The following is a 22284-nucleotide window of genomic DNA, read 5'->3' as shown; positions in this document are numbered from 1 at the left end:
ACATATTCATTCACCCTCTCTGACTCTCTCTCACACACACACGCACACACACACATGTACTGCATGCATGGGACACCACCCGCCTCCTACATCAGACTAAAGGACTCGTGTCTGTGCAGAGCAGGTACTCCAAGGTAGTATCGTTCACTTCACACACACACGCACACGCACACACAGATATGCACGGCCTGATCAATCGTATCCCCATCCGCCGTTTTCATATGTCAAACAGTCCCGCGCTTCGCCACTTTGTAATAATGCAACTGCTGGGTGGTCAGCGCAGAGTTTGCGACGGAAAAAAAAGGAAGAGGGGAAGAGAGAAAAAAGGGAGAGAGGGAAAGAGAGCGAGAGAGAGAGAGAGATAGGAAAAAAAGGTCCGGCACGGGCGCACGGAACAAATTACTAGAAAACACGGAAAAACGTGATGAATTCGGAAAAGCAATTATGAGCTGGTAAAGTCCTATCGTGACAGGGTAAACGAAGGGGAGAGAGAGGGAGAGAGGGAGGGGGGCAGTAGCGGGGAAGTTTAACTAAAGGGCGACAAACAGCCACACACGGCGCGGAAATTTTGGACCCAGCAGAAATTTGTCACGACTTGCTTCTTCGACGGCAATTCGATTCCTGTTGAGCGACTGAGCTCAAAGCGCGTCTCAAGTTTTGGCCGGCGGCGCCGGTCTTCTGGCCCACTGTGTTTGGCCTTCCCTCCCCGGCCGTTGGGCCCCTCGTCGGCCCGCCCCGCCGCCACAGTGTTGCCAACCCCAGAGCCGCCCTTTCGAAGTCATGCACTCAATTATCCTGGGATCATGTCCGTCAGACAAACAAACCATTTGTCAATGTCAGTCGTGAGTGAGTGGCCAGTGGCCTCTCTGACGGCGGCCTCTGACGGCGGCCTCTGACGGCGGCCTCCGGAAGTCCTTTTCGCTCGGACCCGCGTTGTAGAAAAGGAGAGCCGATGGGGGTAATTGCTGGGAAGAGACTGGGGGTGGGAGCGTCGCGGGGCGTCGATTGCAAACGGCTACACTGCCTGATTTGAATGCGAGGGGTGGCCGGGGTGACCCATATCGGTAGCCCTTGCTTTCGAAGCAAGGAAAGCGCTCTTGGGCGATCGGCTAAGTCGTTACATTGTGTTTAGCGGCGTTTAGCCACCTCAGAGTTGGCAACCCTGTAGTGGGTGAAAGGCCGCGCCGGCCGGGCGTCGGGTTGGCAACCCTCGCGCTGGTTGGCGCGTGGAGATAATTGCTTTAAATTACGTGTGAGTTAGGGCTAATGAGGCGAGCTGGATTAAAGCGGGGCCAGAGGGCGTGGGTTCGAGTACCACCGGGGGCCGCAGTTTCCATCAGCGCCCCGTGCTTTCCGCACCATCCGCCCGTGAAATGGCACTGCAAAACCAAACTGGGAACGGAGACCTAAAAAGGAATTGCTCATTGATAAAGATGTGAACAAGCACATACACTGCTCACGAGGGCGCTCTTCGTAATGGAGAAGGCAGTGCCGCTTCGGTGGGGGTGGGGGGAGGGGGAGGGTGGTGAGGGGTGGCGAGAGGGGGCAGGGGTGGGAGCGAACAACGAGCATGCAGACACCTGGCTATAGCCGCTGCCACAACACGCACTGAGTCCTATACATATTAATGCGCCGTGCTTTCCCCCCTCCCCTCCCCCTCCTCTCGGTGACCCCCCCCCCTCCCCTCCCCCCGCAGCGCTTGATAAGGGGCCACCGACTTAACCGCGGCTGAAGAATTAGTCTTGGCGAGTAATTCCGACATCTGATTAATGCGTCGTAATGGCCAGTCCGGCCAGTCGCCACAGGGAGGCAGGAAAAATAAAAACCGGGGGGTAATTGGTTTGTGTTTGCTGTCGCAGTCCTGGAAAAAAAGGGAGGGAGAGAGGGGGTTTGGGGGCACTTGCAGGCGAATGGCACCACTTTTGGTGGCGGTGCATTTAGTCGCTGTAAAGCTGCTCGCGAACTGATTTGTTTCACAATAAACGTCTTGTTGGACTTGTTTTCATTCTCAAAACTAACATTTCAACAGAAAATTAATGTTTCAAAAATTTTTAAGTTCAAAATTTCTTTTAAATTTTTTTATTTTTTAAAGTTTTTTAAAGTTAAACTTTTTTTTAGAAATTCTTTATTTTTTTTAATTTTTTTGGTTAAATTTTTTTAAAGTTTTTTTAAGAATTTTTTTTTTAAATTTCAGGTGAGAACAGCTGCCACTCGGACGCGGCGTCGCCGTCGGACCTCCGCTGCCGCCTGGGCCCCGGCGGCGACAGCGACGAGGACCACGATGCGGGCGACGCGAGCGGCGGGGGCGGCGGCGGCGGAGGCGGCGGGGGCGGCGGGGGCGGCGACAGCGACGGCAGCTCCATGTCCGACAAGAAGAAGCACCGCCGCAACCGGACCACCTTCACCACCTACCAGCTCCACGAGCTGGAGCGGGCCTTCGAGAAGAGCCACTACCCCGACGTGTACTCCAGGGAGGAGCTGGCCATGAAGGTCAGCCTGCCGGAGGTCCGCGTCCAGGTCAGTACACTTGCCGGAAGGCCGGTGGAGGCGGCCAAAGACGCGTTTTGAGCTCCAGAGTCGCTAAATGGCACTCGAACCGAACGTGTGACCCCACCAACGGATTCCTCGTTCGGAGAGCAATCCATTGGTGGGGTCACACGTTCGGATAGACGAAAACGACTCTCGGAATCAGCCTGCTGTGGAAACGGTATCGCACTGCCTGGCCAGAGATTGATTTCGCCCTAATAGTATAATTGCATTATTTCCCGGCGGAAGAAACAAAGCAGGTGGCAGTCGGAGTCGGCACGGCACCAGGGCCCGGGGGGAGGGGAGAGAGACAGAGAGAGGGAGGGAGAGGGGGCGCTGGTGCACTTGTCGACCGGGAATGCACAGGCGGCCCAACCCGCACCCCTCACTGGTGGGTAGCGCGCGCGGCGTTGCAGGCAAACTTCGTGCACAGAAATGCCGCGCTCCGGAATACAAGCATTTCAACTCACTTTGTGTCCCGCGATGGGAGCCTTTCTAACCTAACCTTTCTAACCGTGGGCAGGGGCAGGTTCCCCAACCCCGACGCCCAAAGGGTACCCAACTCAAGATAATAATTGCACGACTAGTTGGTTATCAGTGAAATAATCAACATCATTCGATAAAATCACTAGGATTCAATCACTTTTGACCATTTTTGCGAGGCCACTGCTCCCAAAGTATCAGCGGTCAAAGCCTTCCCGAGCCGGGGCATGAAAGAGTAGGGTCTTCCGAATACTATGACGTTGAGGGAGGCCTTTGACCGCAACTAAATTGGACTCAGTAGCCGCCCAAAGTCAGTAAAAACAGCTACTTTCTGAAATTCATTCATTTTTTTGACTTTTTTGCGAGACCACTGCTTCCAAACTATAAGCGGTCAAAGCCTTCCCGAGCCGGGGCATGAAAGAGTAGGGTCTTCCGAATACTATTACGTTGAGGGAGGCCTTTGACCGCAACTAAATTGGACGCAGTAGCCGCCCAAAGTCAGCAAAAACAGCTACTTTCTGAAATTCATTCACTTTTTGACCATTTTGCGAGACCACTGCTCTCAACCTAGCTGCGGTCAGAGTCTTCCCGAGTCGGGCAGGAAAGAGTGGGATCTTCAGAATACTATGGCGTTGAGGGAGGCCTTTGACCGCAACTAAACTGGACGCAGTGGCCGCCCAAAGTCAGCAATATTTGATTTTCGACACTTTGACAGTTTTTCAAGGTCGTCGCTCAAAAAATCCCCAAAATTCCCCAACAATCAACATGATCGTTCAGAATCTCCTACAATCAGTGATGTTCATAATAATAATAAAATAATCAAAAGAAATCACAATGTCATCATACTCTAAATGAAATCAGTGTACATGAAAATAATATCGAGTTGGTTACCCCTTGCCCACGCCTTCCTTAGAGTTGCTGGTGACAATTTGAATCGGCGTCGTGTCTCGGCCATGCCACCCCTTTGCCACGCAGCCCCGCACAGGAACCTGCACAGGAAGCGGACGCGCGTCGCAATAAAATAGCGGAGGGGGATCGGAGTATCACACGCAAACGGCCGCTCGCCAGGTGTGTGTGTGTGTGCATGTGCGCGTGTCCTGTTGCGACACGCGCCGTGAACGATGCCAGCTTCGGATCCTTCGGTTCGTCATCACAGCAAGCCACCTCAAAAGTAGAAAAACGAATTTTACAAACTGAAAACGCCCTGTTGGCGGCAGGGTCGACACGTCCTCGCAGACACTCACACCACCGCACGTCGCCTTGCGCACAAAGTGAGGTTATGATTTGCCGGTGGGCATTGTGCGCGCGTAACCCGGTTTGCCTAGTTTCGCGACAAAATAAGGAAATAAGCAAGGCGCGTTTTGCGAGTTTTGCGTTGGGTCGGCATTGTCGCTCGGAACAAGCGGCTCGTCGGCCGGCCCCCCTCCCCCGCCTCCCGCGGGACTCGTTGGTGGCGTTGCCTCGCACAGTGGGCCGGAAGGCCGGCGCAGGCCGCCAAAGACGCGCTTCGAGCTCCAGAGTCGCTAAACAGGACTCGGACCGCACGTGTCAACCCAGTGGCTTGATCTCCGAACGAGGAATCCGTTGGTGGGGTCACACGTTCGGTTCGAGTCCCGTTTAGCGACTGGAGCTCAAAACGCGTCGAGAGTTTTTGGCCGCCTCCACCGGTCTTCTGGCCCACTGCGTCCCGGGGGACCGTTTTGAGGCGTTCCCTCGGGGACCGCCCCGGAGCGCCCGCGGAGACGGGGGAGCAAAACGGAATCATAACGCAGGACGTATCATCACACTCATTACTCGGCGTCCAAGCCATGAATGTGTCTTGATGGAGGATTGCCTGAGTCCGACACGAAAATCTGGAGTCGCATTTATGTGAAAAGGGGGAGGGGGTGCACACACACAGACACACACTTCTTTCCTCGATCCAATCAATTTCCCTGGGCGCTCCTTTTGAGCCACAATTGCGGGGCCAAATCGAATTTGCGGGCCTTGCGGCGGTCTCGACGTTCTTGACGCCTTGCAAAGGGAAGTTCCCTCCCCCTCCCCCTTTTTATTTTGTATCGAGTTTGATTTGCCCATGATGTCGTTTCGGTGCGTACAGGTTGGCCGGCGGGGCTTATTTCATCTGTCACCAAGTGCCGGTGAGGTCCGAAGGAACCGTCGTCGTTGGCACGGAATATTGTAGCACCGTTCGGCACGGCAGGTTGAAGTCGGATTGATTTCGGAATAACGAGGGAGGTGACTAGGAAACAGCAATGAACGCGTTAAAAATGAGTTCCAAATTTTCTTCACCCCTCTCTCTGCCTGGTTTCTGTAACGGTTTGCCGCTCTCAACATCCAAAAAAAATTCTTAAATCAAGAAAAAAAATTAAGTTTTTTTTTTCAGAAATTTTTATTTTATTCAAAAATTTTATTTCTTACACGTAGAAAAATTTTCTTGCGTTAAGATTTTTTTCTTATAAAAACCAAGAAAATTGAAAATCTAGAAACCATTTCTCTGGGTGAAGGAGACATTGCTCATCGCCTCTCTCTCTCTCTCCCACACACACTCACGACAACGCGGACACACACACACACACACGCTCTCACACAGTGTAAAGCCGCCACGTAAATTGTTATCACGTCTCGGTGCTGCACCGCCTGCACTGCCTGCTGGGCGGCGCGGCGGCGCGGCGGCACGCGATCCGATTGCATGATGGCAACCGAGTTTGGAAACTATCACCGTCATACGCGCTGACAGGCGGCGACAGCGGGGCATCAGGCCGATGTTAGGGTCACCACCGACGCCGCGGGTTCGAATACCGGCCGACCCAGACCATTTTTTTTTCAAAAGGAAGGATTTTTAGGGGAAACGCGATTTTGTGAAAAGTACAAATACGTATTTAAAAAAATCCCAATAGTTACTATTACGTAAAATTTTAGGTGGAATTTTTTTTTTGAAAATCTTGCGTTTTGACAAATTCATGTCATTTTACTTTGAGATTAAGTGCTTCTCAACGACGTTTTCATGATTGCTAGTTTACTCGAGCCGCGTGCAGGTGAGTGCCCCCCGCCCCTGACTTCTGCATGCGGCGATTCCATTCCCAGACGTTACTGCGAATAATGCGCTCTACGTTTATTGGCAGGCGGTATTCGCACGGCAACAACCCCGGGCTGAGAGCGGTGACCGGACAGTACAAGTGAGCACGAGTCACACACACACACACACACGTCAATGACAAGAAAACATGTGCATCGGCGGCGACATGGCGTGAAGGCGGATGGCGCGGTGAAATTCGATTATCATTTCCTTTTTTTTTCTCCCTCGATCGAGTGTAAGGGAGAGAGAGAGAATGTCAGTGAGAGGGGGATGAGGGATATAGGAAGACGTGGCGAGAGAGAGAGAGAGAGCGAGAAAGAGAGAGAGAGAGAGAGAGAGAGAGAGAGAGAGAGAGCATTGCACTCTTGAGAGGGAGGGAGGGGGCAAATAGTTTGTGCGCACTTGTTGTTTGCTGCGCTTCGTTATGCGTAACACATTTATTTATGTGTGGAGTGTGGTATCCGACTGAGCGCGCGGCACACTGTGAAAGGGGGAGGGCTGGGGTGGGGGTGGGGGGATTCCACTAGGGTGGCGCCCGGCCATCTGTCAGCCGCTCGCGGCCAAAGTGATTTAATTGCGCGAACAATGCCCGCGGACACAATTATTTCGCAGTTTGGTTTCATAACTCGATTCTGCATTGGGCGCTATGCACTTTTTCCAGATGGTGGTTCCCGCCCCCGCGATCTGTCGCCTCCAGTCGCATGTGTCGCCCTGCCGCGCGTTAAAAAGCCCAAAGCGGTTACGTTGGAGCTGTTTGCAGCGTCGCGCAGTGGATTTGCCAGAAGTGGAGGCGGTCCAAACCCCGAACGCGTTTTGAGCTCCAGAGTTGCTAACCGGGACTCGTACCGCACGTGTGACCCCACCAATGGATTGCTCTCCGAATGAGGAATCCATTGGTCGGGCAACACGATGCTTTTCTTCATTTTTTTAAAATTTTCTTTTTAGTTTTTTAAGGGGTGGGGGATTTAAAAACCCACTTTGACCGAGGCCAGCATCGAGTTTGACCCATTTCAGCCCGCCTTGCTGTGCAAGCTCGACCTTTGGCCCCGCGCTGCTGCTAATGAAAGGCACTTGATAATGACTGGAATGTTCTTAGCATGTTATCGGCCGCCTCACGCGAACCATAAACCAATTACCAACAACACAAAATTACCAAATTATCCCCCCGCTGTACCAAACCTAGCCACCCCCCTCCCCCGTTATAGCTTCATCGCGGTGCGTGGAGACTCGGCCAACTAGGGGGAATTATCAGTGGGGGAGAGGGAGGGGCTGTTTCGCGAAGGGCTTTACGCGCCGGGCGCTTTTCCGGTTTATTTCATGATTTGTGATTAATCGAGGTCCGGACGGCCTATCGTGGAACGCGGCCTTGCTTCCAGCCCCGAAGTGGCTGACGGCCGGCGGCGCCAGGAGACGGTGGAGGCGGCCACGACGCGTTTTGAGCTCCAGAGTCGCTAAATGGGACTCGAACCGAACGTGTGACCCCACCAATGGATTGCTCTCCGAACGAGGAATCCATTGATGGGGTCACTCGCACGATCCGAGCCCTGCTTAGCGACTCTAGAGCTCAAAACGCGTCAAGAGTTTTGGCCGCCTCCACCGGTCTTCTGGCCCACTGTGCGGCGCGGCCGGGCGCGGCCCGGGGTGTGGGGAGGGGGCCGCTACGCTGCTAATACGAGCGGACACGCACCGCGATAAAGCGTAACTTCACCCCCGCACCAATTTAAGCGTGGTTAGGCAGCGCCGACTGTGTTTAGATGCATTAAAATATTCAAAACAATCGACTCGCACGCGCCGAAACACGGAGATATAGAAATGAAACCGGCCCTTTATTCAATTCCGGCCGCTCGTTTTCGCTCACTTCATTCGGCTTCCGCGACCCGCGCGTCGTTGACCCCGCCGCGGTCTGACTTTAGTTTTTGTTTTTACCGCCAAAGCGGTGAGTCATAAGCTTCATACTCCCGCTCCGTCCCGTCCGTCTCATAAGGCGGAATCCCATTTCTTTTTCAAATAAGTAAAAACAAAAACGTCAGTGACACGTGATCCCCATTGTGCGATGTGCCTCCGCTTCCGCCAAAGGAACGCCGACAAACGCAGCCGTGTCATTTTCACCGATGATTTTTCTGGCTTGTTGTTGTTTTTGTTGTTGTCATCGTCGAGGTTGCGATAGGCCCGACGGTCGAATTGGGCAACACAACTGCTCCATCGGATTTTCACCGGTGATTTTTCTGGCTTATTGTTGTTGTTGTCGAGGTTGCGATAGGCCCGGCGGTCGAATTGGGCAACACAACTGCTCCAACGGATTTTCACCAATGATTTTTCTGGGTTGTTGTTGTTGTGGTTGTTGTTGTTGTTGTTGTCGAGGTTGCGATAGGCCCGACGGTCGAATTGGGCAACACAACAGCTGCTCCAACGGATTTTCACAAATGATTTTTCTGGGTTGTTGTTGTTGTTGTTGTTGTTGTTGTTGTCGAGGTTGCGATAGGCCCGACGGTCGAATTGGGCAACACAACTACTGCTCCAACGGATATTCACCGATGATTTTTCTGGGTTGTTGTTGTTGTTGTTGTTGTCGAGGTTGCGATAGGCCCGACGGTCGAATTGGGCAACACAACAGCTGCTCCAACGGATTTTCACCAATGATTTTTCTGGGTTGTTGTTGTTGTTGTTGTTGTCGAGGTTGCGATAGGCCCGACGGTCGAATTGGGCAACACAACAGCTGCTCCAACGGATTTTCACCAATGATTTTTCTGGGTTGTTGTTGTTGTTGTTGTTGTTGTTGTCGAGGTTGCGATAGGCCCGACGGTCGAATTGGGCAACACAACAGCTGCTCCAACGGATTTTCACCAATGATTTTTCTGGCTTGTTGTTGTTGTTGTTGTTGTCGAGGTTGCGATAGGCCCGACGGTCGAATTGGGCAACATAACTGCTCCATCGGGCGCGGAACGCCCTTTCGGGACACGCTGCACAGTGGAGCGAAACGCCAAAAAATGCGACATCGTGCGACATAGAATCATTTTCCGATCCCTCAGCTTTTTTCACGGCATATGGTCATTTCATGATGTTATCTAGTAAAAGAAATGATTTCCTGGTATTGGCTAGGCTTATAGAGCAAAAAATCGCGAAAAACACGAAAATTTTGTATCAAAATGTGCCATTTTTTACACGTTTTTTTCCCGTAAAACTGTCAGTTTTTCGATTCTGCAACTTTTCTCAACAGATTCTGAAAGCTAAGGACAAGGCCTACAACTTTTGTTATGGTCGCAACACTGTAGCGAGGTCGGCTCTTCGAGTTTTTTGGCCTCAAAGGTTTTCCCTATAATAAATTTTATTGAAAAATTATTCCTATTTTGACAAATTTAGGTATTTTTGTGCCCTTGAGGTCTGTGTTGCCTCGCTACATCTATTTCCGGTTCTTATTAACTCGATCGGATGATTGAAACTGGTTGGGATGTAAAGCGGACTGCAGGGGCACAAGAATACCTAAATTTGTCTAAATAAGAATAATTTTCCAGTGCAATTTATTATAGGAAAACCTTTGAGGCCAAAAAAGTCGAAGAGCCGACCTCGCTACAGCGTTGCGACCAAACAAAAGTTGTAGGCCTTGTCCTTAGCTTTCAGAATCTGTTGAAAAAGTTGCAGAATCGAAAAAATGTCAGTTTTACGGGCAAAAAACGTGTAAAAAATGGTACATTTTAGTACAAAATTTTCATGTTTTTCGCGATTTTTTGCTCTACAAGCCTAGCCAATACCAGGAAATCATTTCTTTTACTAGATAACATCATGAAATGACCATATGCCGTGAAAAAAGCTGACAGATCGGAAAATGATTTTATGTCCCACGATGTCGCATTTTTTGGCGTTTCGCTCCACTGTGCGCTGTAGCCCATATAATTTGTAAAGATAAATCTGCACTGCGCGCTCGCATGCGCCGTTACATCGAGTACACATAAAAAATAATGGCCCTTACACTATTAAATATGCATATACAACCGCGGCGTGCGCGGCCCGGGCCATGAAGGAAGTATATATCGGGGTGTTGAAGAAGTTATTTTTCTCGGTAAGGGCCGAAGCGCACGGCAGGGCTGACCTTGATCGGACTGCTTGTTCAGGGGCGACGGGAAATTGAGGTTAGGAAATTTTTGAGGGTTTCGTTCTGCTGGGCAATCGCAGAAAGGACTCGGGCGGGCTGTGCACGGAAAAAAATATCTTAGTTGTTACAGCTGAGCATTCGTTGTGACAGCTAATGTGTTAGCTGATATGGCGCCAGCTAATGTTCTCAGCTACCGCAGTCATTATCTTAGCTATAAAACATAACCCTCATTGCCGTGGCTACAAATTTTAATTTAGCTAAGGCAGACAGTAGGAGGTTCAGCTATGAAAACCATGATGCTTTTGCTACCGCAACTGATAGTGTTTGCCGTGAGAGCCACTCCCACGTTTACTGATCCAGCGTGGGGTTCTTAGCTGAGACAACTAATGGGGTTAGCTGCACGCGCAAATCATGCAGTCCCTCAAAGCTTTACTTCAACTGCGATCAAAGTTGCGAAGTATTTTTTTCGGCCCTCCACCCGGAGTGACATTGGGGCAGGCCATACGACACACACGTGTGCTTCCGTGGCTCAGTGCCTCCGAGCACGGTTCTCAGCCTGTAGTCCCGGGTTCTATTCCCGTCTCAGTATTTTTCGGAGAGTAAAAAATTTATTAGCGTTTGTAACTGAGGGATTAGCTAGCACAACAAATGTGGTTGGCTGTCGCGACCAGGCATGATTGCTGATGCTGCTAGCAATATTTTTAGTTACCACGACTGCTGATTCTTGGCTGGCCCCATATCAGCCAATGCATTAGCTGTCACAACTAAGGGATTTTTTTCCGTGTGTCAGCGTGAAGCAGGGCACTTAGGAGCAACTGAAGAAAAACAATTGCAACGGGTCATTTGAAAAAAAAAAAAAATGAAATGGGAGTGGGCTGTCGTGTTGGCGGCACTGTCGAGAAGTCTAGTTAGGGCCTTCGGCGCCACGCCGTCGACAGAAAGCGGGCCTCATTGAAACAAAAGCGGAAAACATTGAATTAGGCGAGGGACCGGTGTAGGGCCGCGGGGTTGGCACGTTGGCAGCGCTGGGTCGCTAATACGGCCCGGCACGCGACCCGCGGCCCACGGACCCGCCGGCCCACGGCCAGGGTGGCTTATCGCGACCCGTCGCGAGTAATCAGGCAGGCGGAGGCCTGTTTCTGTCTCCCTCGCACTCACGCGGCGGCCCGCAGGGGTGCGAGAGAGACAGAGCGACGACTCTCGGAGTCTCGGGCCGCGGACTGCACTAATGGCTGAGGCCTCAAGCCTGCGGCGAGCCGGCCAAACGCTTCTGGCGTTATGTCATCATCAAGTCCCTTGACGACTTGCCGGGCTCCGATCAAAATCCCAAAGCGTTTTGAGCTCCGGAGCCACTGAATGCGACTCGAAGAGAACGTGTGACCCCACCAATGGATTGCTTTCCGAAGGAGGAATCCATTGGTGGGGTCACACATTCGGTTCGAGCCCCATTTAGCGACTCTGGAGCTCAAAACGCGTCTAGAGTTTTGGCCGCCAGCGCCGGTCTTCTGGCCCACTGTGGGCCGGGTGGCCTGCGCCTAGCAGCAGGTGTTTTGGGATCAATACCAAACTCCCTGCTGGCTAGCTAGTGCCCAGCCCGAGGGGGCCACCACCCCCGTAATCCTGTGTACAAGTTGGCTGGTAATCTCTGGTAATCCATGGCGTAATCACGTAATCCTTGACAAAATTCTGTCATTTTTCACCGTTTTTAGTCATTTTTGAACGTTTTTGAGCTATTTTTCAACGTTTTCGAACCAATTTTCGAAAATTTCACGCGTAATCCCCAGTAAATTTCCCGTAATCCCGTAATCTTGTGTACGCCTGAAATGAGAGTGGTGGCCCCCTCGGCCCAGCCGGCATCCCGTTCCTGAGCAACAAAGCGACCAATAAGACGAGGTGCTCTGCAAAACGACCACACCTCGCGTGGCTTTTCCGCCCGACGCCCGACAGTCCTGCCGACCTAAGAAAGCAAAATTTACCTCGGTGCACCAGGGTCGCCAATCCAAAAGTGTTGCCAAACTAAGCCCTGCCTGCTGGGTAGCTGAGTCAAGTGTGAATTTTCGCCTGCTCATCTGGCAACCCCGAATCCCAGTGTAGTGAGTGTTTGTGTAAGAGGTGTGTAGTTTTATTTGTCTGGACGCTTCCCACACCACTCCACCCCTCCGCGTTTCACCCTGCCCCCTCCTTCTTTGCATTCACTTATTCCCCCCCCCCCCCTCCCCGCTCGGTGTCCCTGGACAGGCTCATTGCGCGTTATCCATGTAATTGCTAAATGATTGCCCGTTAGCGACCTTCGTTCCAATTGCCCACCGCGGCCCTGTGGCGCCACCGTCGCCCGTTCCTCCGGAAGTACACCCACAAAAACGGTTTCTTGATTTTTCACTTTCTGGATTTTTATAAGAAAGAAAGTCTACGTTTGGATAAAGAAAATTTTTCTAAAAAAAAACAAGTTAAGTTAATTTTTTTTTCATACAAAAAAGTCATTTTTTTTTGGGTGGACACTGTACGGCGCACAGTGGATTTGCCAGAAGACCGACGCAGGTGGCACCAAAACGCAGGGTTTCACATGAGCCGAGAACTTAAGTGGACTCAGGCTGGTGGGGCTGGAGGCTAGTGGGAACCTAAACGCACGGCCCCGACTTCGACCCGCTTTTTCTGCTTTCGATTGAATGCGTGGAGGCCCACTGGTAGGGTAGTTTTCCCCCGAGGAAGGGTGGCGGGCGTAATGCTCGGCTAACGACTGGTAATGAAGCGAACAGAGACAGCGAGAGAGCGAGAGAGACCATAATGCATGGCGGGCACTGCTAAATTGATTGTTTATGAGTACTTGAGCGAGCCGTTTTGAGCTCCAGACCAGAGCCGCTCAGTGGGACTCAACCGAACGCGTGACCACACCAATGGATTCCTCGTTCGGAGAGCAATCCGTTGGTGGGGTCACACGTCCGGTGCGAGTCCCATTCAGCGACCTGGACGTCAAAACGCGTCTGGAATTTCGGCCTCTTCCATCGATCTTCTGGCCCACTGTGCGATGTCGGCCTGAAATAATTAGTGTAAAAACACATGGACAGGCTAAGAGGGGCGCGATACCTATCTAATAGGCTCGAGCATTAAACACTCATATTGCCCCGCCCTCCCCGCCACTTCCGGCAATCCGTTCATCACCTCGCTCGGCCCGGCTTCCGGTTCCCGAGTGTTTCCGAGTGAGAGCCCCACCGCCACCCCGCCAACCCGGCCAGCACGAATGGAACCACGCGCCTTGGCACAGCCCTGGCTGGGGCTGACTGAGAAATCCACTGGATCGTTAACGCCACTGGGCGAAAAAGGTAAAGAAGGCTGCCAATAAAAAGTACAATTAAAAAACAACACGAAAAATCACAGAGAAAAACATTTTAAAAATCATTAAAAACAAACAAATAATTAGATAGCATTTAGAAAAATCATAACTGAACATGCAAACGTGTGCACACGTAAAGAAAAACAATATAAAAATCTCCATACCTGAAAAAAAAATTAAAATTTTAGAGGCAAACCATATTGACGTGATTCAGTGTTGCGAATCTCCGGATCCGTGCAAAAAGACGCGCGGGGTGATGATGGCGCCGGTCTTCGGATGTGGCCGTGTCGATATGATTGGTCCGCCTCGGCTCTGCCTGGGCCCTGCCCGGCCCGCCACTGTAAGTCGCCTGTTTGATACGTTTTCCGGCGCTCTTCCGGTTGTAATCCAATTACCCCACCCCGCGTCGCCGCGCGTCGCCACCTCCCCGTCGGCCGGCCGTCAGCCGCGCGCACGCCAGCGCACGGCAGCGCGCACAGTGGGCCAGAAGACCGGTGGAGGCGGCCGAAGCCCCCGACGCGTTTTGAGCTCCAGAGTCGCTAAATGGGACTCGAAGCGAACGTGTGACCCCACCAATGGATTGCTCTCCGAACGAGGAATCCATTGGTGGGGTCACACGTTCGGTTCGAGTCCCGTTCAGCGACTCTGGAGCTCAAACCGCGTCTAGAGTTTCGGCCGCCCGCGCCGGTCTCCTGGCCCACTGTGGCACGCCAGCGTGCACCGACAGCGCGCGTGCTGCCCCACTCGTCGTGCATATTTCATGTCCCATCGACACGACGACTGCGTGAAACGTAAAACGTGCAAGGAGTCGGCCGCAATGACTCCGCGGCCAATTCAAAATCGAGAGCGAAAGGGGGCCGCATGTCGTCGCGTTTTGTCGTCCCGTCCTTCCTTTTTTAATTTTTTTGGCATGCCGCGTTTCGCTGTCGGACGACTCGGAGGGCTGCTTGATAATTTGAGCGAGACTAGCCTTGCCGACGCGATGGAGATAGCGCGCCGTACGCGTGGTGGCAGTGTGGCGGCGGTCGCGGCGGTACACGGCAGTCATTATCACTTCACGCTAGCGTGTTGCTGTTGATGTTGTTGTTGTTGTTTTTGCCGCGACGTGATTCGCAGTGGCGCAGAGAGGGCCAGAAGACCGACGCAGGCGGCCGAAACCCCGGACGCGTTTTGAGCTCCAGAGCCGCTGAATGGCACTCGAACCGATCGTGTGACCCCACCAATGGATTGCTCTCCGAACGAGGAATCCATTGGTGGGGTCACACGCTCGGTTCGAGTCCCGTTTGGCGACTCTGGAGCTCAAAACGCGTCTTTCGGCCGTGCACGGTCAAATGGCGCACAGTGTGCTGTCGCCGTGGCGGAGCGGTCGGTTGGGACCGGCGCCATCTGTCGGTCGACGCCGCGTTTTTTTGCCGCCTGGAAACCATTTCTCAAGTTGACTGGCTCGGTATTGCCTGGGCCGTGCCGTTCGAATTTCCAGGAGAGAAGGAGAGAGAGAGAGAGAGAGAGAGAGAGAGAGAGAGAGAGAGAGAGAGAGAGAGAGAGAGAGAGAGAGAGAGAGAGAGAGGTGGTGAAATAATTTCTTGAAACGAGATGCCTATCGGGTGACAATGCTTCCTCTCCTTCTTCTCCCGGTGGGTGGAGCCGGCGCGTTGCACGGCCTGTCGGATGAGCCAATCAAAACGACTGCAGGGCAGATGGCTCCCTTCGCACGCTGGGCGCGCGTCGCCGGCGTCGTGGGCGCGATCCCGAACGGATTAAGCGGATCCGGAAGTAATTGCCGCATTTTTCTTGTCGTTCTGCTCCGCCACGCTCGGCTGGCCCCCACCCCAGCCCGCGCTCGCTTGCAAAAACGGCGCGGATCTCTCTCTCTCTCTCTCTCTCTCTCTCTCTCTCTCTCTCTCTCTCTCTCTCTCTCTCTCTCTCTCTCTCTCTCTCTCTCTCTCCCTTCACGTTTCGTGGGGGTCGATCGGTGGTCGAAAACAAACGCGGTGTGTGCCTTTGAGTTCATTATCTGCGTTCTTCTTTTGTCGCTTTCTGCCACCGTTTTTCGGCCCCTCCCCTCCCACTCCCCCCTCCCCCGCCCCTTCGCCCGCCCCTCCCAGCCGCGGGCAGGTCAGCACTTCACTTTCGCTACAGACTGACGTTTACCCTGAAACTTCATTTGCTGCTCCATACAACGAGTTGATTGAAAGGAGGGGGACCGCTGAGTGGGCGTGCTGCCGTGCGAGAGAGAGAGAGAGAGAGAGAGAGAGAGAGAGAGAGAGAGAGAGAGAGAGAGAGAGAGAGAGGGAGAGAGGGGGAGGGGCGGCCAGTCGGACGGAGGGTCTTTGATCGTCGGTGACGGCGAAAACGGATATCAATTTGTGGGTTTGTGTATAGTTGTGATCAACTGCTGTGATAATGTGGTTCCTTCCCGCACTGCCCCGCACTGCCCCGCACTGCCCCGCACCCCTGCAGCCATCCTCCTCCCCCTCACTGCCAACCCCCGAGCATTATGCACGTTTAGTCCAGCTGCCGCGGAAAAAAAAGTCAAGTTGGTCCGACTGCACAACGTGGCTTGATTATGAATATTTAGTCCAAGGGGGCGGGGCCCGGCGTAACCTAAGGGCCCCAAAGTAATTTCCCCAATTTAAATTTGCATTATTGGCCCCCGCAAATTCCAAAAAGGTTTCTCCCTGCACATTTTCGTTGGGTTTCATCACTTCTTTTGGGGGACTCCCTGACCCTCAAAAAGGGATGGGACCAAAAAGAACAAAACCTTTAAGAGATTTTTAATTTCGTTGCCGGCTCCATTTTATTGGACTCGTTGGTCCCTGAAATTGACTCCGCCCGAGTGTCGCTCTTTTTGTCCTGGCCGCCGTTTAAACCGCCCGTGTTGCCTAATTATTCCCCCCCCCTTCCCCTGCCGCCCGGCGAGTAGGCAACAGTGTGGCTACGGCGCACGCCTGTTGCGCGGGCTGCCTACCCAGCGCGGCGCTTCGGCCAGCTCCAGAGTCGCTAAACAGGACTCGAACCGAACGTGTGACCCCACCAATGGGTTCCTCGTTCGGAGAGCAATCCATTGGTGGGGTCACACGTTCGGTTCGAGTCCCTTTTGGCGACTCTGGAGCTCAAAATGCGTCTAGAATTTTGGCCGCCTGCGCCGGTCTTCTGGCCCACTGTGCGGCGATCGAGTTGTCCCGTTTGCAGAAGTTTTCATTCCGACCATTATGGCGTTCTGAGTTTGACCGTGAGTGGGCGTGGCGTGGTGGGGCGTGGTGGGGCGGGGCGGGGCGGGGTGGGGCGGGGCGGGGCGGGGCGGGGCGGGCACTGCGGTCAGCGACTGCCCGAGTGAGTCAGTGGTTTCGGCCCGAGTGCGGCTCAACTTGCGCTGATGGAGTTCCCGTCTTGCCTCTAATGAAGCGGCGAGTCAATCTGCTTCATTTGGTCTGCCACCTTGATCCAATCAAAATACTTCCGCAAAAAAAACTGTCACTAAACTGTAACTCAACTGAACAGCCCCTGCTCGATAATAATCGATTTCTGACAGTGAGCTGGCGCGGGTAGCGAGACTCCACGACATCGCGATTTTCTGATTTCCATCGTGTTCCTATCGTGTTTGTTTTTCTTTTTTTTTCGGGCTTTTCGCTTTTCAAAGGACGCGATCCTCTGCTTCGCGTCTCTTATTGGCCCCATGAGTCGACTTCAGTGCGCCTGACGGCTCGGCTACGCCCACAGGAGAGGGGGAGGGAAGAGAGAGGAGAGAGAGAGAGAGAGAGAGAGAGAGAGAGAGAGAGAGAGGAGGAGAGAGAGAAGGAGAGAGAGAGAGAGAGAGAGAGAGAGAGAGAGAGAGAGAGAGAGAGAGAGAGAGAGAGAGAGAGAGAGAGAGAGAGAGAGAGAGAGAGAGAGAGAGGGAGAGGGAGGGTGTCGGAGGCGTTATTATGGGCCACCCCCGCAGCCTCGCAGCAGCAGCAGGTTGGGTACACAGTCGGCACACTCCACAAACAGATCGCACTGCAGTGGGCGGCGGCGTGGCGGCGGGCCTCTGGTTGCCGGGGCGACGCGTGGCGGGGCGGGGCGGGGCGGGGCGGCCACCCTGCGGTTACGGTCTGTGTGTGTTGTCTCTCTCTCTCTCTCTGTGTGTGTGTGTGTGTGTGTGTGTGTGTGTGTGTGTGTGTGTGTGTGTGTGTGTGTGTGTGTGTGTGGCCGCGTGCGCCGTGCACGTGCCTGGGTGTGTGACTGTTGCCTCGATGGCTTACGGTGACAGGCAACTTCATTTCAGGAATCAGAGTTAAGGATCAAAGGGACAGCGGGCATGCGCTACGGCTGGGGCGCGGGGGCGGAGCCGGAGGCGCCAACACTTTTCCGGCGGCCCGCCAAACGGTCAAAAACGCCTTTGAAAAATCGTGTTTTGGGCCGACTTTAAGGAGCCACTGCGTCTGATCCGAGGCGGTATTTCGTCCTCCCTAAACGGGCAATTGGTCTTTGGACCTTTCTTTAGAAGGCCTTTGTTACGGAGTGCGATTATCTGTCTTAGTTTGGGAGCAGTATTGCCGCAAAGTTGATCAAAACGCTTACAAATGTCTGTGAAAAATCGTGTTTTGGGCCGACTTTAAGGATCCACTGCGTCTGATCCGAGGCGGTATTTTGTCCTCCCTCAACGGGCAATTGGTCTTTGGACCTTCCTTTAGAATGCCTTTGTTACGGAGTGCGATTATGCGCCTTAGTTTGGGAGCAGTACTGTCTCAAAGTTGATCGAAACGGTCAAAAATGCCTTTAAAGTCGGTTTTGATCAACTTTGAGACTATACTGCACCCAAACTAAGGCGGATAATCGCACTCCGTATCAAAGGCACGCTAAAGGAAGGTCCAAAGATCAAATGCCCGTTGAGAAAGTACGAAGGCCCGCCTCGGATCGGACGCAGTGGCTGCTTAAAGTCGGCCCAAAACACTACTTTTTAAGCTGTTTTCGCGAATTTTTGTTCCCGGCAGTGCTCGGCCTGTAGGCCAGCCACGAAACCACCGCGACCCCAGGCGACCCGGGGGGTGACCTTAAGGTTGAGAACCACTTGCGCAAAGGATGCGGCAGGACTTGACTAGAACTTCAAACTGCTCGGTGGCATTCCTCAACCCTGCCCGCTGCTTTTCGACAGAAAACGGAACCGCATCGACATGGATACTGCAGCCAGCCCGGAAAACCGTGGGAAAAGCTCCCCCTGCAGTGCCACCACACTGTCACCAGGGGCGATGGGCGATCAACGTCCGCGCGCCTCGTCAGTTCGAGTTACTGTAATTAAGCGGCATCGCGTCGCCGCGGCGTCTCTCTCTCTCTCTCTCTCTCTCTCTCTCTCTCTCTCTCTCTCTCTCTCTCTCTCTCTCTCTCTCTCTCTCTCTCTCTCTCTCTCTCTCTGTCTCTCTCTCTCTCTCTCTCGCGTCGGTCCACGAGGGTGCGAGAGAGACAGCCCGGGGCGATGGGCGGGCAGCCCAAGGGGCAGCCCCTGCCTGCCAATAACGACACGGCCGCGCTTCCCTGACCGAGCGCCGCGGAATACAGTTTTTGCCAAGCTGCTCGCCTGGGTTCGAATCCCACCCACGGCCTGCAATTTTTCCCGGTGGACGCTCTCGGTGGATTTCGCCTCCGACAATTAGGTGAAAGGTGCGGGCAGGGGGCGAGTGGTCCGGAAGGCTGGGGACAGCGTGGGAGGGGAGTGTGTGTGTGTGTGTGTGTGTGTGTGTGTGTGTGTGTCCAACAAACAAGGCAATAAGGGTTATTACCATAATAGCACCCCCAGGCCGCGCAGGCCGTCCAGGGCTGGTGGGCCGCCCTCGGAGGGGCCCTCCTGATCCCCAGGGGCCCCGCGGCCTGACCGCTCCGAGGGAAAAGGACTGCCCGAAGGGACACTCTTCAGATCAATTGGTTTTGCCGCCAGGATTGGCTGTCTTGTGCTGGGCTCGGCTGGTGGGTGGCCAGGCTGGTGAGGGGACAAAAATTCTCGCATTTCTAAACTGTGCTCAAGTGGTGGTGGGCCGCTACGCGGCAACCATCACACCCTTCCCGGCCTCCCGGAGGCCCTGGTCCCGGAGCGCCCGCCCTCGGGCGGGGCGGGGCGGGGCGAGTGGGGCGTTTGGGGTGGGAACTCAATTTGGCGCTGACGATGGGTGCAATAGTGGGCCTGACGAGATAACTCAGCCGCCTTTAAGCGATTGTGGGGCCCTCGCCGCTTCGCCGCGCCAAATCTCTCGTTTTGTTGTTGTTTTCTGAATCCATAACACAATAAAGTTGTTGTTTGGCACCGCGCGGCTAAGCAGGCCTAATGAGCGCGAACCAAACCCAGGCCGAGGCGGCGTCAACAAAGGGGATTAGCAGTGGAGGGGAAGGGGTGGGGGACACGAGTCGCAGTTGTTGTTGACGTTCGCCTTATTCGTTCCAACTTGAAGTTGTTCTGGCAAAATTTCACGCGACACAACTGTGGATCTCACGCGACATGCTTCCACTGCATGGTTTTGACAAATTTGCGTGAATTTTATGGATAGGTTCCGAGTGCGAGTGAGTCATGCGATGTGCGGTGCTCTTTGTCGGCGGATCGGGTTCTGTAAAGGCGGTGCCCCTCTCTCTCTCTCCACCACCGTGTGAACCGGGATATGCGTCCTTTCTCTTAAGAAAATTTCCATAAATGGTTTTCCGGAGATGAATAATTTCTGCACAATGATTTTCCAATAACAAATTTCCGGAGACATGCCCGCATTTCGCGGCACTGGGAAATTTGTCCGCGGATTGGCTTGCAGTGTGGGCACGCTATTGGCCGCTCGGTGTGTACACGTGGTTTGGCTTCCTTTCGGCTTTTATTAAGTTCCTCCTTTGGCAGTGAATAACTGGCTGGCTGGCGCTGGAAACGCTGGAACGGGCTGGAATGGCGGAGAGGAAAGATCAACAGACTTGGAGCCTCCGGGCCTCCGGGTCCGAACCCCCACCGGCCCCACCCCCTCTCCAAACTCGTGCCGGCCGGGGCATTACGCCCCAAACTGCCTTTTATCTGTCTGTCTGTCTGTCTGTCTGTCTGTCTGTCTGTCTGTCTGTCTGTCTGTCTGTCTGTCTGTCTGTCTGTCTGTCTGTCTGTCTGTCTGTCTGTCTGTCTGTCTGTCTGTCTGTCTGTCTGTCTGTCTGTCTGTCCGTCTGCCCATCGGCCCGTCGACGTGATCGCAATGAAAGATGGCGAACTTGCGGTGAGGCAGGGGCGGACCCTGGTTCGACCCAGCCCCAGCGCGCGCGGACGGACAGACAGACAGGCAGATCGACAGATAGACCGACCATCAGAAAGTCTGACAATTAAACGAAATTGAAATTGAATCGAAGTTGAATTTCAGATCGAAATTGATATCGTAATTGAAATTTGCTTATTCATTTTTTTGACGTTCAGACAGATAGACAGGCGGACTAACCTCACTTGGTTGATTCTTCCGGATGCAAAAGTGAAAATACTGACGCGAGCGAGGCACGGGCGTTGCGTCTGGGCCGCGTCTGCGTGCTGCGGGGGTTTGGGGGCGCGGTGGGGTGCGGTGCCCCAGCCCAGCCAGGCCCTAGCCGCTGGGGGTAGCTGGGGGTGGGCCTCTATTGATTGGGACCGCAGAGTCCGGAACGGGCTGGGCGGTCCTTGGACCAACCTCCCGCCCCCGCCTCCAGCCCCCAGCCCCCAGCCCCCAGCCTCCATAGGCTGTCAGCACTGGAGCGCTGGCGAGAATTCCCCAGCACTCCGCGGGTACTCTCCACTGGAGTCTCCAGGCCCCAGCAGGGCCGAGCGAATGTCCAGGAACTGGCTCTGGCAACTTCGCGAACTCTCCAAAGAATGTATCCAACTCTAGAAATTTCGGACCAGGGTTCGGCTACAAGTACCGGCGACTCTCTCGCCAGTTTACCGTTTGTCTTTCCGTGCGAATCTTCGAGGCTCTGCTTTTCCTTGAAGCACTCTCCGCACCCTTCGGGACTTCGGCCGGCTCCTTTGCGTTGCCTCCTCGACGCCCTCGACACCCTCGTCATGTCGTCCTGTGCCTTTGCACACAACACTTTACCCATTCGCGCTCACCTTTGCGCACTCCATGATATACTCGAACGGCGAGTCTGTGTGCGTGAGTGTGTGTGTGCGAGTGATCTACTTTATTCCCAAGGACATCCTTTTTCCGGTTGGAGACACACGGAAAAAAACACACACACACACACACACACACACACACACACACACACACACGGAGTCGCTCCCTCCTTGCTCTGCCATTGTACGCGTGTTTTCACAATACGCGCCTGTCAAGGGGCGTCCACGGTGCGCTGGTGACGCGACCCGACGTAGGAGGCATTTGCTCTCTCTCTCCCTCTCTCTTTCTCTCTCTCTCTCTCTCTCTCTCTCTCTCTCTCTCTCTCTCTCTCTGGGATCTAATTCCATAACGACACCTCTTCGAAAGGGGTAAAAGTTTTCTCTGTCAACGTAATCGACACTCCTCAACCTCTCCACCTTTTTTTCCCGTGCCAAATCCCAGAGAGGTATGCGTCATTGAAGTGACACCGAAAGCTAACATTAGTCTATTGTGGGCCGATGTATCACACCCACCGAACACGAAGGCCTATTTCCTTTCTTTTTTTCCCTTGTCACCAATTTTGCCGAGGCATCTTTGATTTGCCCTTGTACGTGTAGGAGAGAGAGAGAGAGAGAGAGAGAGAGAGAGAGAGAGAGAGAGAGAGGGGGGGGGGTCTGCAAGACGCTTTGTGCTCCGCTAATAGCGGGTTTTAATGCTATTAAGTCTCCGC

General features: G+C 53.6%; 1 protein-coding gene across 1 annotated transcript in view; it reads left to right on the top strand.

The window, feature by feature from the left end:
- Nucleotides 1-22284, top strand: part of LOC117648407 (retinal homeobox protein Rx1-like) — a gene marked incomplete at its 5' end in the record, with an annotated part of 32767 nt that overhangs the window by 6861 nt on the left and 3622 nt on the right. The window contains one exon of the mRNA XM_034390914.1: nucleotides 2195-2517. Within this exon, the coding sequence (XP_034246805.1) occupies nucleotides 2195-2517 (323 nt within the window). The remainder of the gene's footprint in view (nucleotides 1-2194; nucleotides 2518-22284) is intronic.

Source organism: Thrips palmi, unplaced genomic scaffold (assembly GCF_012932325.1).
Source record: "Thrips palmi isolate BJ-2018 unplaced genomic scaffold, TpBJ-2018v1 HiC_scaffold_3, whole genome shotgun sequence".
Lineage (NCBI taxonomy): Eukaryota > Metazoa > Arthropoda > Insecta > Thysanoptera > Thripidae > Thrips > Thrips palmi.
This window is presented reverse-complemented; position numbering and strand designations above follow the sequence as displayed.